This window comes from Takifugu rubripes, chromosome 15, assembly GCF_901000725.2.
Source record: "Takifugu rubripes chromosome 15, fTakRub1.2, whole genome shotgun sequence".
NCBI classification, from domain to species: Eukaryota; Metazoa; Chordata; class Actinopteri; order Tetraodontiformes; family Tetraodontidae; genus Takifugu; species Takifugu rubripes.
Window position 1 is genome coordinate 12,954,247 of NC_042299.1, and position 14,348 is coordinate 12,968,594.

At 42.1% G+C, this 14,348-nt stretch overlaps 1 protein-coding gene across 2 annotated transcripts; it reads left to right on the forward strand.

The window, feature by feature from the left end:
* Positions 1–359: 359 nt before the first annotated feature.
* Positions 360–13,942, forward strand: LOC101069155 (cohesin subunit SA-2-like). 2 transcript variants are annotated; one of them, XM_011611508.2, is made up of 34 exons: positions 360–575; positions 2,004–2,123; positions 2,215–2,293; positions 4,312–4,473; positions 4,550–4,646; positions 4,753–4,829; positions 4,975–5,179; positions 5,261–5,412; positions 5,504–5,577; positions 5,754–5,877; positions 5,986–6,084; positions 6,225–6,304; positions 6,672–6,779; positions 7,106–7,214; positions 7,332–7,449; positions 7,523–7,626; positions 7,710–7,802; positions 7,880–7,969; positions 8,053–8,256; positions 8,334–8,404; positions 8,557–8,644; positions 8,954–9,034; positions 9,201–9,293; positions 9,374–9,548; positions 9,620–9,759; positions 9,858–9,959; positions 10,072–10,220; positions 10,297–10,425; positions 10,530–10,735; positions 10,841–11,084; positions 11,195–11,305; positions 11,394–11,520; positions 11,937–12,014; positions 12,163–13,942. In XM_011611508.2, exons 2-34 carry the CDS (start codon positions 2,080–2,082, stop codon positions 12,184–12,186), a joined length of 3,837 nt encoding a protein of 1,278 aa, XP_011609810.2. In that variant the 5' UTR covers positions 360–575; positions 2,004–2,079; the 3' UTR covers positions 12,187–13,942. The 2 variants fall into 2 exon arrangements, with proteins under 2 accessions (XP_011609810.2, XP_029704588.1); XM_029848728.1 differs by having other exon boundaries at positions 4,315–4,473; positions 12,163–12,226.
* Positions 13,943–14,348: the final 406 nt, after the last annotated feature.

The window sequence follows — 14,348 nt, forward strand, 5'->3', positions numbered from 1 at the left end:
ATTGGCCTTATTACATATAATATGTATGTTTGCTTTGTTATCTGAATGACAAAATCGTGATTAAAGCATTTGCTGAACAAAAAAAAACAAAAGCAAAGAGCGAGAAAGAGTAATTGTGGAAACCATTCAGTGCAAAATTTTACCTTTGCTGAATTAATTAATACTTTTTTCCATATATTGCTGTACAAAGATACAGCTATTAATATGTTGTTGTATCGGTTAGATTGCTGTTTTCACGGGCTTCAAGCATATTTTCTTAGACTTCACACATAAAAAGCACAAATTCAAGTTTTTTAATCCGTTTAACCTTGAGCGAGCTGCCTGCTCTCAGCCTCTAGGCTGCAGTTCACTGTGCTGTCGACAGGTGGCGCGTGTGTTGCATTCACAACAACGAAAAACTGTGCCTTGTTATGTTAGCCACCAAGGAGCTTCCTAATATTAGCTAGTAATATAGCGACTATTTTTCACATATGGAAAATGACAGTTTGTGCAGGACATTAACAAGAACATATCACTTGAAGAGTGCACAACTGCGGGATTGTTTCATTTCAATCCGCCTTTGATTTTAAAAGGAGGTAAGTTGTAAAATGGCGGATAGCTCACATTAACATCCAGGGAGTTTGCTCCTAATGCTACGTTACTAGGCGACTACTTGAGTAATGATCCCTAGTGTTAATAGAAGTTCTAAATAAAAGTGGGCCTCCGTTGCAGTAGCCTAAGATTATCAACCGTTGACAAATTCGCCACGCAACTCCAGTTAAACGCCGAGAGCTGTCAGTACCAAACTACAGCTTGTTATTAGCTTAGCAAGCTTAGCAAATAAATTGGCACCGACCAACGCAACAAGAGACTTTCTTAAGGCGATCCCAACGTTCGCCACCACAAATTGATTGTTAGAGCGTGTCTTGAGATGACCGACGACACAGTTTATTAGCTTGTGAAATTCGTCGTAGATTAGCCGGCGAGCTCGGCCGTCACCGCAGAGACGACACACGCCAGGAAGAGGCGAGACTAGCTCGGACTCCACAGCTCCGTCAACACGCAGCTGCCTTTGGAGCTCGGAAGTGGACAACCGCGCGCGCCAAGACGCCTCGCGACCAATTCGAGCTGCGCCAGAAACGGTCAACGGCTCTCGGTGTCACTTTCCAAATGACCACACCGCAAAACATCACTGCCGGTGATGCAGCCCTGCGTGTGACTGAAAGAGCAACGAGTGTTTAAAAGTGCGAAACTCTTGAGTCAGCGTAACTTTCGGTGGGTGATGTCTGGAAGCCGAGGTCAACGTTTGAGTTGCACGGGATTTTCCCGTGAGCGCGTGCCGTTACTGTGAAGCCACGCCCCCAGATTTCCCTCTTGTTTCCGGTAACGCTCCCCTTCACCTGCGGATCACACCTTGGTTCTGCAAAATCAGCTCCCAGATCTCCTTTCGATCGGTCACACAGGCTGTTATGAGTGCTGAAGTTGACCAGCACGCGTCGAAGAAATCATGCAATCATAACATCTACATGTGTGGGTTGTTTGTTTGTTTATTTGTCGTTCACGCCATTTGTGTAGAAATTCTAACAATAGTGGAGTTTGGTTTTATTTCATTTCGTGATTTCATATGCGTACTCATTGGTTTCCCCATTAGACGGGATCATTTAATGACTAGCACTGATTCCACTTCCGTTTTTGGTTTTGAATTTAATTCAGAAACTGATATGTTCACTTAGTATCTGCTTCTTGTAACTGTCCCATTAAATTTTCCTTCTTAAGAATTAATTCAAGGCAAAACCAGAATTCATTCATTTTTACAGAGGAAGTAAATATGACCGTGTCGCATTAACACGTCTCCTCTCATTTTTTAAGGCCTGATCTCCTGTTGATGTCCTGCTACTATATTTTTAGAACTGTTCCTGAATTCCAGTGCTGTTCGACATGTTCCTCTTTTAATCTGCTTTGGTTTTCAGTGCAAGAAGCAGATGAATAAACTGTCCATCTGCTCTATTTGTCTTCTTTTCCAGGTGAAAACACACCTCTTGTTTGTTGTCCCAGCAGTAAAAGCCACCTCCTCTGGTAGATCCGGAAAATGTTAAAGAAATGATAGCAGCACAGGATTTGCACGCCGAGATTCAATTTTCTCAGTAAGCGCTACATGCCAAAGCTTTCTGAATATGATTCACAGTGTAAGAGCATATGACGAAGCACCTTTAATCATTTCTTTGCTTTGTACAGGGAAACTGAATCCCAGGTGTCTTCAGATGCTGACCTGGAGCATCCTGATGGCAAAAATGCAGAGACAGGAAAATCTAAGGTACTGACTTTATTTTACCCCGGGGTGATGATGATTCAATGTTCTCAGATTTGTTTGTAAAAGAGAGGCAGATTTGACAGATGGGGATTATTTAAATAGCGCCAGATGACGACTTAGGCGCTCTTTTGTGTTTTCTTTGGGCTTTGTTTACATTCACAGACTGGTATGTTCAGCAGTGAAAATACTTTTTGGGTTTGTGTGGTTTTTTTGTGTGGAATGACTCATACTCCTTATTTTTGCCAAGAAGAATGTATGATGATGATACTGAAATATGAAGCCTGAAAGCAGCAAAATCTTGTCGGCAGCACACTGTTATCTAACTGCGCAGGTTCATTTGTTTAGAATATTCATGTGATATGAATTAATAATTAATCCCAGAGAAATAAAAGGGGCTGCCAGTACGATTTTATACTTTAACTGTGTTGTTTCTTTTTCAAATCACTATGATACAACTATGGGGGCAACAGGCTCATGAGGGAAGCTGTTTCCATCAGCGCCATGCAACAGTTTCTAGATCAGAGATGTAACCTCGCCAGCATGAAACACTTCCTTACCAAGGCTTCTCACTTCTTTCATGACCTTTTGGGCCTTTGTGGCCTGAGGTCCTCACCTCTGAATGCTTCGGTCTTCTTGCTGCCATTGGAGTCACTCTAGATGGAAATGCTTTACTGGGAAGACAGGGTCAACAGCTCAGAGGTGTGGTGTTAGCTGTTACACTGTACGTTGTATTCAGTAGGGCTACTTTAATGTAACCATGGTTCCGTACCTTTCATGTCTTCAGGCCTTTGGCCTTGTTTTATTAAAAATGCTAGTGAAAAGACATAACAAACCATAGCGCATTACTTTTTTTTCAGTGTGTGCTGCTTGTTGTGATTGATTTAATCAAAAGCATTCTGAAAGATGGAACAGTCAGAGTGTGTTTCTTCAATTCCCGTTGGGCATAAAACATGCTGTTTAGAAAGCCCCTGTGATGCAATCAATCTGTTGTTGGAGTTTATGCTTAGAATTTCTTTATCTTTCTGTTGATGCTTTGAACACAACGATACCAGGCCAGGCCACATTCTCAGGTTTGCTTCTCAGGGAGTTTCCACCAAGGCAACTTGGATCCCAAGTGAAAGGAGATGTTTGCTTCAAGAGTCTCTTCTTCATCCCAGGCAGAGCCCCCTGGCTTTAATAACAGGAAAATCAGAGAGTAGTTACATCTTTATGCTGCTGCTTGATGCTGTTCATATCTGGCTGGGAGGTAAACAGGGCTATATTGTCTTCATACTGCATGGAGGAGGGGGTTCACTGCTGTTGGACTGCAGGTCAAGTGTGTTGATCATGTGGCGAAAGCAAAGAAGCATTTGTAGAGTCAGATGATGTCACTTACACGGAACGTTAAGGTCCACTTCTCAGGAATTCCCGAGCGAGTTGACTGATGGTTACTTGAGGATTGGACAGCGCTGAACGCTTGGGAGGAATCCTCAAACAGCATACAGCTATGGGTGTCGGCTTAGTCTAGAGTAGTGTGGATGGCTTCCAGGAGGGAGTGTGCGATATTCTCAGCACCTTGATGAGGTTTATAACAAACCAGGAGAAATCAAGAATACAGTCGTACAGGCCTACTTCACAATCAGATAGCCATTTTAAAATTAGAGGTATTTCAGTCACAATAGCATTGTGACTTCATACATACACAGCTGGGGCTGACAGGTTTCAAAGTCTTCTCTGTTGGCTTCATTCTATTTTATTAAGTGAATGGAATTACCTGCATATATCTCTCTTTGGTTCATTAAGCTCCGACACCATTAAGGAAAAAAGCGGTAGAAGATGGATGGATGGTTCATTAGGCTCACAGTGCAGATTAAATTTCCCAGCATGCTTTTGGGTTCATTACAGGATCAACAGAATGGAAATGTTGTGTTAGAACACAGCTGAGACATTTGATCATAAAATAACTTGTGTCAGACCTCAAAACTGATGCATTTGTCTTAAACTAAAGTTCCGGTCTGTCTTGACTCGGTCTTTGTCTCCAGCAGGCAGGCAGGAAAGGCAGAAAAGCTCCCGGAGACAGGGCCAAAGGTGGGGGAGCAGGCAGAACCCCTGGTCACGGCCGGGTAAATGGCCACCATCAGGAGAATGGGATGGAAATCATGAGCTTGTTTGAGGTGGTTAAATTGGGGAAGAGTGCAACACAGGTGGGTTATATCCAGTTTTACTGTTTCTGCTGATTATAACACTATAGATGATAAAGATCCTTTTTTTGTTTTTCAGTCTGTCATTGATGACTGGATTGAGGCATATAAAAATGATCGTGACATTGCCCTTTTGGACTTGATTAATTTCTTTATTCAGTGCTCTGGCTGTAAAGGTATGTCATGGATTTTTTTTTGTAAAGAATTTAACTGGGGAAGGTGGGTCAACAAATGGCCACAAAAGTTTTTGCTTTGTTGCCACTGTGTGATTTTTTTATACAGGTGCTGTTAGTGCAGAGATGTTCAGACAAATGCAGAACTCCGAAATCATCCGTAAAATGACCGAAGAGTTTGACGAGGTGATGATCTTTTACGTAGTTTTATAATAAATCTCAAAGCAAAAGTCTGTTTTATGTGGCTGGAATCATCAATGAAGCATAAAACCAGTTTGAATACATTTATTAAAATTCTCCTTGGCTCCTCTTTGTCTGTTATTGTGACCAGGACAGCGGTGATTATCCATTCACTTTGTCTGGACCACAGTGGAAGAAATTCCGGATAAGCTTCTGCGATTTTATTGCCGTTCTGGTTCGTCACTGTCAGTACAGCATCATCTACGACGAGTACATGATGGATACGGTCATCTCTCTGCTCACCGGCCTGTCTGACTCCCAGGTCAGAGCATTTAGACATACAAGCACACTGGCAGGTAACTTTTGGTGACCTTGCTTCATTCTTCTCCATGAGCGTTTCCCCCCTGGGCATCTTTCTGAACTGTCTTCTTTGCCAGCCATGAAGCTGATGACAGCCTTAGTTAATGTAGCTCTGAACCTGAGCATCAATATGGATAACACGCAGCGGCAGTATGAGGCAGAGAGGAACAAGGTCATGGCAAAAAGAGCCAATGACAGGTTGGAACTCTTGTTACAGAAGCGAAAAGAGGTGAGAAAACTAAATTGTCTGACTTCACACTAACTGTATATTCTTTACTTGTTTATATGTAAATATTTAATTTGATGTATTCATCCCCCAGCTTCAAGAAAATCAAGATGAGATTGAAAACATGATGAATGCCATTTTCAAAGGAGTGTTTGTTCACAGATATCGGTATGTGACTCCTTGAAATCGGTCATATTCCACTCTCTGCATCAAATCTGTTTTAGCCGTTTGGCGCCCCCTCTGGGAATTTAAGCGTCATTACAGTACAAATCAGTTTGCGTTAAAGAAGCTGCTCTCCTGTGGTCTCATCTTGTCTAAATAAGTCTGCTTTTGTCATCTGCCAGGGATGCCATTGCTGAAATTCGAGCGGTTTGTATTGAGGAGATCGGAGTGTGGATGAAGCTGTATAGTGATGCCTTCCTCAATGACAGTTACCTGAAGTATGTTGGCTGGACCTTACATGACAAGGTGAGCTGACAGGCAACATCTGCGTCATGTACAAACTTCAATCAGACCAATTTTGTTAGTGGTGTTAATAAAAGCGTTCAGTTAGTTGTGTTTGTGGTTTGACTCCAGCAAGGGGAAGTGCGGCTGAAGTGTCTGACCTCCTTGCAAGGCCTGTTCTATAACAGAGAGCTTGGTGCACGATTGGAACTTTTCACAAGTCGATTCAAGGTGAGCTTGAATGCTAGTCATAATTCTTGTCTGGGGTTTACGTGTCATCAAAATGATGTTTACATCCCTGCACCCATGCATTACATGGCAATTATATGTAGAGACGCTGCTTGAAATTTCCCTTTACTCCCACGTTACAGGACCGTATTGTGTCTATGACCCTGGATAAGGAGTATGACGTTGCAGTGCAGGCCATTAGACTACTGACACTTGTACTACAGTCAGTATTCACCATCCTCCACTCTTCAACCATACCTGATATGCAAGGCATCTTATTTGAATTTCAGTGCATCACACTTAAACTCTCCTTTTAGGAACTATATTTTTTTAACATGGTTGAGAGATTTATTTTGTTTTCATTGCTGTGTTTAAATTGGACTGATAGTAAAATGACTCATGCTCCTGTTCATCAGTTTGAGTTCTGCAGAAATGAACCTGGGTTGTAGATCCTTTTGTTAAAAACAGATGTTGATCCAACAGCGTTCAGCCATGAATTACCGTATCAGTTTAAAGGCCTGTCAATAAACGTACTAACTAGTCTCATTTAACTAGTCACATTTAGTCTGACTCTGCACTGCTTCTAACAGGAGCAGTGATGAGGTTCTGTCAGCTGAGGACTGTGAGAGCGTGTATCATTTAGTTTACTCGGCACATCGACCCATCGCTGTTGCAGCAGGAGAATTTCTTTTTAAGAAGTAAGTCCCCTTTTTAAATTTAAATAATGGAGCTGTAAAAGAAGCAAGATTCCTCGTTTTGCTTAGATTAGATACTGTAGCTAAATAAGTGTTTTTTATATATATTCTTATATGTATTGATCTCTGTCCTGCCATACAATACAAATGAAAGCTATTTTCCAGTGCTGTTCATCAATGAATTGGAAATCTCCTCTCTGAACATTTCTGATTCATACAACAAAGATGAGACACATAGCTACAAGACAATGCCGAAACAAAGCAGTTTTTCATTCACTTTCCTCATAGTGGGATTTTTAGCAGGCTTTTTTTCACTGTGTTGATGGAAGGCTCTTCAGCCATCGTGGTCCTGAGGAGGAAGGATTACCCAGGAGGGGCAGGCAGAGCCTCAATGGCAGCCTCATCAAGACTACTGTTTTCTTCTACTTGGAGAGTGAGGTAACCACATCTTGTCAGCTGTGACCATCATATTGTTGTTCCCTTGAGTAATATTTAGATCATGAGTCCCAATGTCATTTTTTTTCCCATCTCATTTCACCTTCCGATGTGCTCCAGCTCCATGAACACGGGGCATATTTGGTGGATAGCTTGTGGGAGTGTGGATCCGAACTGCTGAAGGACTGGGAGACTATGATCAGCCTGCTACTGGATGAGCCAGCACCAGGAGAAGAGGGTGAGTGGCCGTTCGTTCAAACCATTAGCGGCTGTTCTTTTCCAGTATGAGGAAAGGCTCAAACTTGTTTTAGCCTTGACTGATCGCCAGGAGACGGCTCTGGTTGAGCTCATGCTGTGTGCCATTCGTCAGGCTTGCGAGTGCCACCCACCGATTGGCAGAGGCACGGGGAAGAGGGTGCGTCCGTGCTGATTCTGCATGTTCTGCTTTAGGAACATTTGCTTTTGCTAATACGAGGGGTGTTTTTGTGCATGGAGCAGGTCCTGACTGCAAAGGAGAAGAAAACACAGCTGGATGATCGGACACGGATCACAGAGATGTTTGCCGTTGCGTTGCCTTTGTTGCTGGCTAAGGTAATTTCTACACAACTACAAGATGCCCTCTGAGCCGGCTGCACGTTTGACCAGACATCTCTTTTTGTGGGTCACAGTACTGCGTTGATATAGATAAGGTGACCAATTTGCTTCAGATACCAAAGTATTTTGACCTCGACATCTACACAACTGGTCGGTTGGAAAAGGTCCGTTTTTAACCCTTGGTTAGATTAGACTAGATTAAAAATTGGGCTGCTGGACTGATATACGCTCTTATCATGTCGTAAAGCATTTGGATTCCTTGTTACGGCAAATATGGGAGGTCCAGGATAAGCACACAGACACTGAAGTCCTGGAGGCTTGCTCTACCACCTACCACTATCTCTGCAATGAGGAGTTCACCATCTTTAACCGTGTGGACATCGCTCGCTCGCAGTTTCTAGATGAACTCGTAGACAAATTCAATAAACTCCTTGAGGACTTCCTCCAAGAGGTAGGTCACGCGTGATTATTTCCCTTATCAAAGCTTCCACAATGTCCTGTTTCACGTGTTTGATGTGTTAACGTTAGGGTGAAGAACCAGATGAGGACGATGTCTACCAGGTTCTATCAACACTTAAGAAGATCAGCGCTTTTCACAAGTAAAGTGGCACACGTAGTATTTAATGGAGAAAATACTCATATAATATTTACAAACTTCATTTTCATACAACACATTTGTTTAACAATTTTCTAAAGGAACTCTGCACTAATGATGATATCGTGCATTATTTCTATTGGTTTTCCCATCCAGTGCACATGACCTCTCCACATGGGACCTCTTCACCAGCAACTATAGGCTGCTCAACACGGGTCTGCAGAACGGGGACATGCCTGAACAGGTAGCTGACCTTTAGAGGGGATGGATTTGATTTCAGACATGCAATGCATGTAGGCTGTCAGATGAACTGGGTTTGAATCATATATGATCACTCTCATTGCCATAAGACTTCTAGACTGACATGGGGTTCGGTATCCTTCTCATTTTATTTTTTTACTTGTTACCACTCTGTTGTCTGTGTAGCTGTTTGTCCATCCTAGACCAGCTTTCTCCTGAATGCAGCTTCTGATATTGTTAAAGTCAGATTAGACATGAAGATATTCACTGTAAGAGTCTTGACCTTCTGACGTGCTTCATTTCGCGCCTACAGATTGTGATCCATGCGATGCAGTGCACACATTACATCATCCTGTGGCACCTGGCCAAGGTTTCAGACAGCAATTCATTAAAGGTATTTACGTTCCCAACGTGAACACATAATATCCATATTATAAAACATTCTATTGCTATACATTATTAGATTTCTGGGTCCATTTTACTGGGGCTGTCTTTCAGAAATGATCCTACTGGTCCTGTCCTGTGTGATAATCATGATAATGAATATTTGCTCTTGTCAGGGTGATATGGTGACCTTGAGAAAGCAAATGAGGGCCTTCTGCTTAATGTGCCAGCATTATCTAACCAACATGAACACCGCAGTGAAGGAGCAGGTATGAGTGTCAGGAAGATTCCTTTATCTCTACATACGGTTTAACTCCTTCTGTTCTCTAAACTGCCGCGTCCGTTGCAGGCCTTCACCATCCTATGCGATCTGCTGCTGATCTTCAGTCACCAAATGATGTCTTCTGGGCGGGAACACCTGGAGCCTCTGGTCTTCACACCAGATGTGTCTCTACAGGCAGAGCTGCTCAGCTTCATTCTGGATCAGGTGTTTGTTGACCAGGATGATGACAGTAACAGCACAGGTCAGGCTCCAGCTGCTCATCCGCTCTGAGAGGGGACGATGTGCTTTATCTGGCTCCCTTTTTTCTTTCAGATGGACAGCAAGATGACGAAGCCAGTAAAATCGAGGCTCTGCACAAGCGAAGAAACCTCCTAGCTGCATATTGCAAGTTAATTATCTATAATGTTGTGGAAATGAACACTGGAGCAGATATATTTAAACAGTATATGAGGGTGGGTTTACATTACTTCAGTAGCAAATTTACTTGGACTTCCTGTTGCCTTGTTGTCCCTGTATATGTACCATATATATTCCCTCTCTTTCTTCTTAGTTTTACAATGACTATGGGGATATCATTAAGGAAACGATGAGTAAAACAAGGCAAATCGACAAAGTCCAGTATTCAAAGACACTTATCCTGAGCCTGCAAATGGTGAGATGATTTCAATATGTTGTCCAGATTTTTAAAATGATGTCTATGTTTCCTAGATTTGTTATTGTTCTGGAAGACCGGATTTGGGCTCATGTGTTGTTTTTTTTTGTAGTTATTTAACGACATGTTGTCTGAGCTCGGCATTAATATTGACCGCTCGTCGTCAGCCTTCTGTGGCATCAAGGAGCTGGCCCGACGCTTCTCTTTGACGTTTGGGTTAGATCAGATGAAAACCAGAGAAGCTATTGCTATGCTGCATAAGTAAGTAGGCTGTTATATATATGCCCCCTTACATTCTTAAGTTGTTGTCTTTGCTGTCATGCTGTGATCTTTTTAGGGATGGAATTGAGTTTTCTTTCAAGGAGCCCAGTCCTCAGGGAGAGGGGGGTCCGCCCCTCAATTTAGCCTTTTTGGATATCCTGAGCGAGTTTTCCAGTAAATTAATGCGGCAGGACAAGAAAACAGTGTAAGTTGAAGCTGTAAAACACTTTTATGAGTGTGAGAAAGAAGGAGACGAGACAAACCGGAAAGCAACTAACTGCAGCCACTGTGATTCTGACATTCTTACAGTCACATGTATCTGGAGCGGTTCATGACCTTTCAGATGGCCCTGCAGCGAGATGACTGCTGGCTGCCCCTCATCTCGTACAGGAACTCCCTACAGGTGGGAGGTGACGATGACACCATGTCTGTCGTCAGTGGGATCAGCAGTCGAGGTTCCAGCAGGAGTAAAAAGTCCAAGACCGCCACTGCAAATAAAAGGAAACTGCCCGAAGGTGAGAATTTGGCTACATGTGTGCTGGTGACACTTAAATGCACGTTACTGTGTATTTCATCAGTGCGCCCTCTCTGAAACGGCGCTGTCATTTCCTTCTGTGTAGTGGAAGAGAACAGCTGCAGCAGCAGCGACTCGCCCTGGTTGAACCGTGACCAGAACCTGCAGACGCCAGTGATGATGCAGTCGCCCCACCCCAACCCCAATGCAGTCAGAGACTCAAAGAAGATGAGGCCAGAGGACGGCTACATGATGGCGTACACCATGCCAGCAGTGCAGCATCCTCACCAGGCTGTGCCTTTGCAGCAGCAGCAGCACCATCAGCACCACCAGGCTGCTGTTGATTACAAGTACGAAACCTCAGAATTCCGTCCTACTTGTACCTGACTCCTATTCTAATGAATGCAGTGGGTCTCTTTATGGCGTTATTATGAAGTGTAATCTGAACTCTGCTCTGCAGTACCCAGGTTACCTGGATGTTGACACAGAGGCAACAAGCTGAGGCCCGTCAGCAGCAAGAGAGGGCTAGCATGAACTACGCCAAGATGAGAAACCACATGCAGCAAACGATGTGAGACGCTTCCATCTTTGTTAAGATAACCAGTAATCATCATCCAGAAGAACACACCTGCTAAGGTGCATCTGTGTGTGCTCCTCAGTCGTCGAGGTTCAGGACTCCTGGAGGATGATGAGGAGCCAATAGTGGAGGATGTGATGATGTCATCGGAGGATCGTTTGGAAGACATCAATGAGGGGATGGATTTTGACACCATGGACATTGATCTGGTAAATTCAACTCCTCCGCTTCACAGCAGGATTTGCTGTTAATTTAAATTCATCGCCAGCGCTGGTTTCCAGGGCCTCTTGGGTGAATTGCCACGGTGACATATGCTGCACTGATAACCTGAAGTTAGAGAGACGCGTGTTTTTATCTGTAGCATAACACATTAACCAGACATCCTTGAGCCAGTAAACCCCCTTCTGTGCTTGCGGTTACCAGGACAACAGTGTATAGGCCTGCGATAAATCCCAAAACAAACATTCCTTGGATTAAAGCATTGGCATGAGTGTCTTTGAATAAATACAATTTCACTTACTTTCTTAATTCCGGTGGAATATGTTTCATACATGATTTTAATTCCAGATTAGCCTCACATCTTTCTACATTGTCCTCTTCTAACTCTTCTAACTTTTTTTAACAGCCGGCATCAAAAAACCGCAGAGAGAGGACTGAACTGAAGCCAGATTACTTTGACCCATCTTCCATTATGGATGACTCGGTAAGGATTTCCCATTTCTTCTAATACCATTTTGTGCATTATTACCTAATTAATCTCATAATGACTCACAATTTAAAAAGAAATACCCTTTCCTCATCAATTAAAGTCTTCTGCGTGTTCATTTTAAATGAGTTTTTGCCTTTTTTAGGTTCTAAATGTTTCAATGTTCTGAAAGAAATGTCGTACCAAGGACTTGTTTCCCCTCAATCTCGGGAAGATGGGATGGTTGACGGTTCACTCTGAAAACAAAACCACCATCGGCCTCTTCAAACTACATTTAAAGAGAAAGCTTGAATTAGAGATTTATTTTAATATTTTCACACATCAGACTGTTGTCAGACTGTCGATTTCGGAGGTGAAGCAGTGAAGATCCGTCAGCGGAGGAGACAATAACAGACTCAAATTCAGATTGTGAACATATATTGTATATAATATAAAGTGGTCAAAATATGGAAGGGGGGCACAGTTTCATGAACACCACTTCTGCTACAAACAAGCTAACTCGTTGATGCTTCAGTTGTTATTAACCCTAAAACAGGAGTGTTCTCTGGTACAGACCTTTAACTACCTGATGAGTTCAGACTCAGCTACCAGTCTTCTCTGATGTAATCAAAACAGACGATATGAGCACGCTAAAGATAAGATGTGTCTGCAGCTGCTGTCTGACCCTGTGTCCACCCGCTGACACAGCATGTAGCCATACTCAAAGCACATACTCAGTACAACTATAATGTGAACCGCTGTCTCATACTGTTCAAAGGCCTTCCCACATACGATATACGACACTCTGAGATTCATTTGTGATGGTATTTTTTAGAAGTGTATTTGTTCTGCTTTTATACCTTATAGCTATTTTGTAATGACAATCAAATGTAAATGAATGGTTTCTAATCATGTTCTTTCACATAGATGCTGAAATAATCATTTTTAATGGAAAATGTTACTGTTGATACAGCCAAATGTTTGTATTTTCTTTTCTTTCTCTCTTTAACGAGAACAACAGTGACGCTGTAATGTGTGGATTGATGATTGATGGCCGGGAATATGTTTTTAATAATGGGAAGAATTCACTATCAAGCATCATGTCTCAACCTAACCGTAAATGTTTAATACCTATACCATGCTATACCATGTATAATTTTCCTCCACTGTACAGTATCTGATAATATCTAATAATACAGGCTCATAATCTTCAGGAAACTTGATTTGAAAAATGCTTATGTATTTTTTCCCTGGTATGCTAGTATGCTGAGGGTTTTCTCCAAAAGCCAATGTATTTTCTGTATCACTGTTGTGTGTACAAGAGTTATAGATATATCCTCAAATACAAAGAATGAGAATTCTTTAGTCAGTGTATTGTATCAGAATTGTATATTGTACAACGGAAAATGTGTAATATATTGTGAATCGGTACTCCTTTTATATTTGAAGTTTCTGTTTGCTTGAAACCTTAGGCCAGATTACAGAAATAGAATGTAATTTTAAAGTTAACCTACTAACTTGCAAGCATACAGTACATTACATTGTTTGCATCTAAATGCATTGTAGTGATATTTCTTTACCTCCTTGTTGGGCTGGTTGGAAGATTCTGATTTTATGGTAAATGTGTATTTATGTAGTTTAGAGGTGAATCCTCAGGATTTTCTCATACTCTCACAATGAACTGGAGAGCCCTGTTGTGTTAGACACTATCATATAAATGCCCTTCATTTTAAGTAGATAAACATATATCACGGGATTGCCTATAAGGTGACATAAATCATTTCACTTTGGAACTTTTAGCATTAAACTGCTGAAAATGTGCATACATTTGTATGTTTACTCATATTTGAATATTTGTGCATATTACATTTATTTGTTTTCCACCCTTTATGGTTTGTATTCATGTCTGGAGATATAACATGACCAGAATAAACACTTTGCGACTATGATGGTTTTACAGAGATTGTCTCACAAGCCACGTCTCCATTGGTGGTGAGCTGCAGTCGCCGTCCACGAGAGGGCGCCATTTATTAAATTCTAATCTGACTGGCGAGTCTCACCAGCGGCACCACACATCAAAACGCAAACATCTTCCAAGGATTAAGGCTAATACCGCGTAATATCTACTACTATCCCCTTGTTACCCTGCACGCTATACCCTGCCCTACCGATATCACCTAACATCAATTTTAAGACTGTTACCGCTTTGATTTCCCGTAACTACATTTTATTACTACAATATTTTCCTTCCCCAACCGAGGAAAGAGACTGTTCCATTGAAAAAGCTCAACGAATCTATGCTTTCATATAAAATAATGTACAGTAATTCATCATGAGTCTTTCTTAAATCAA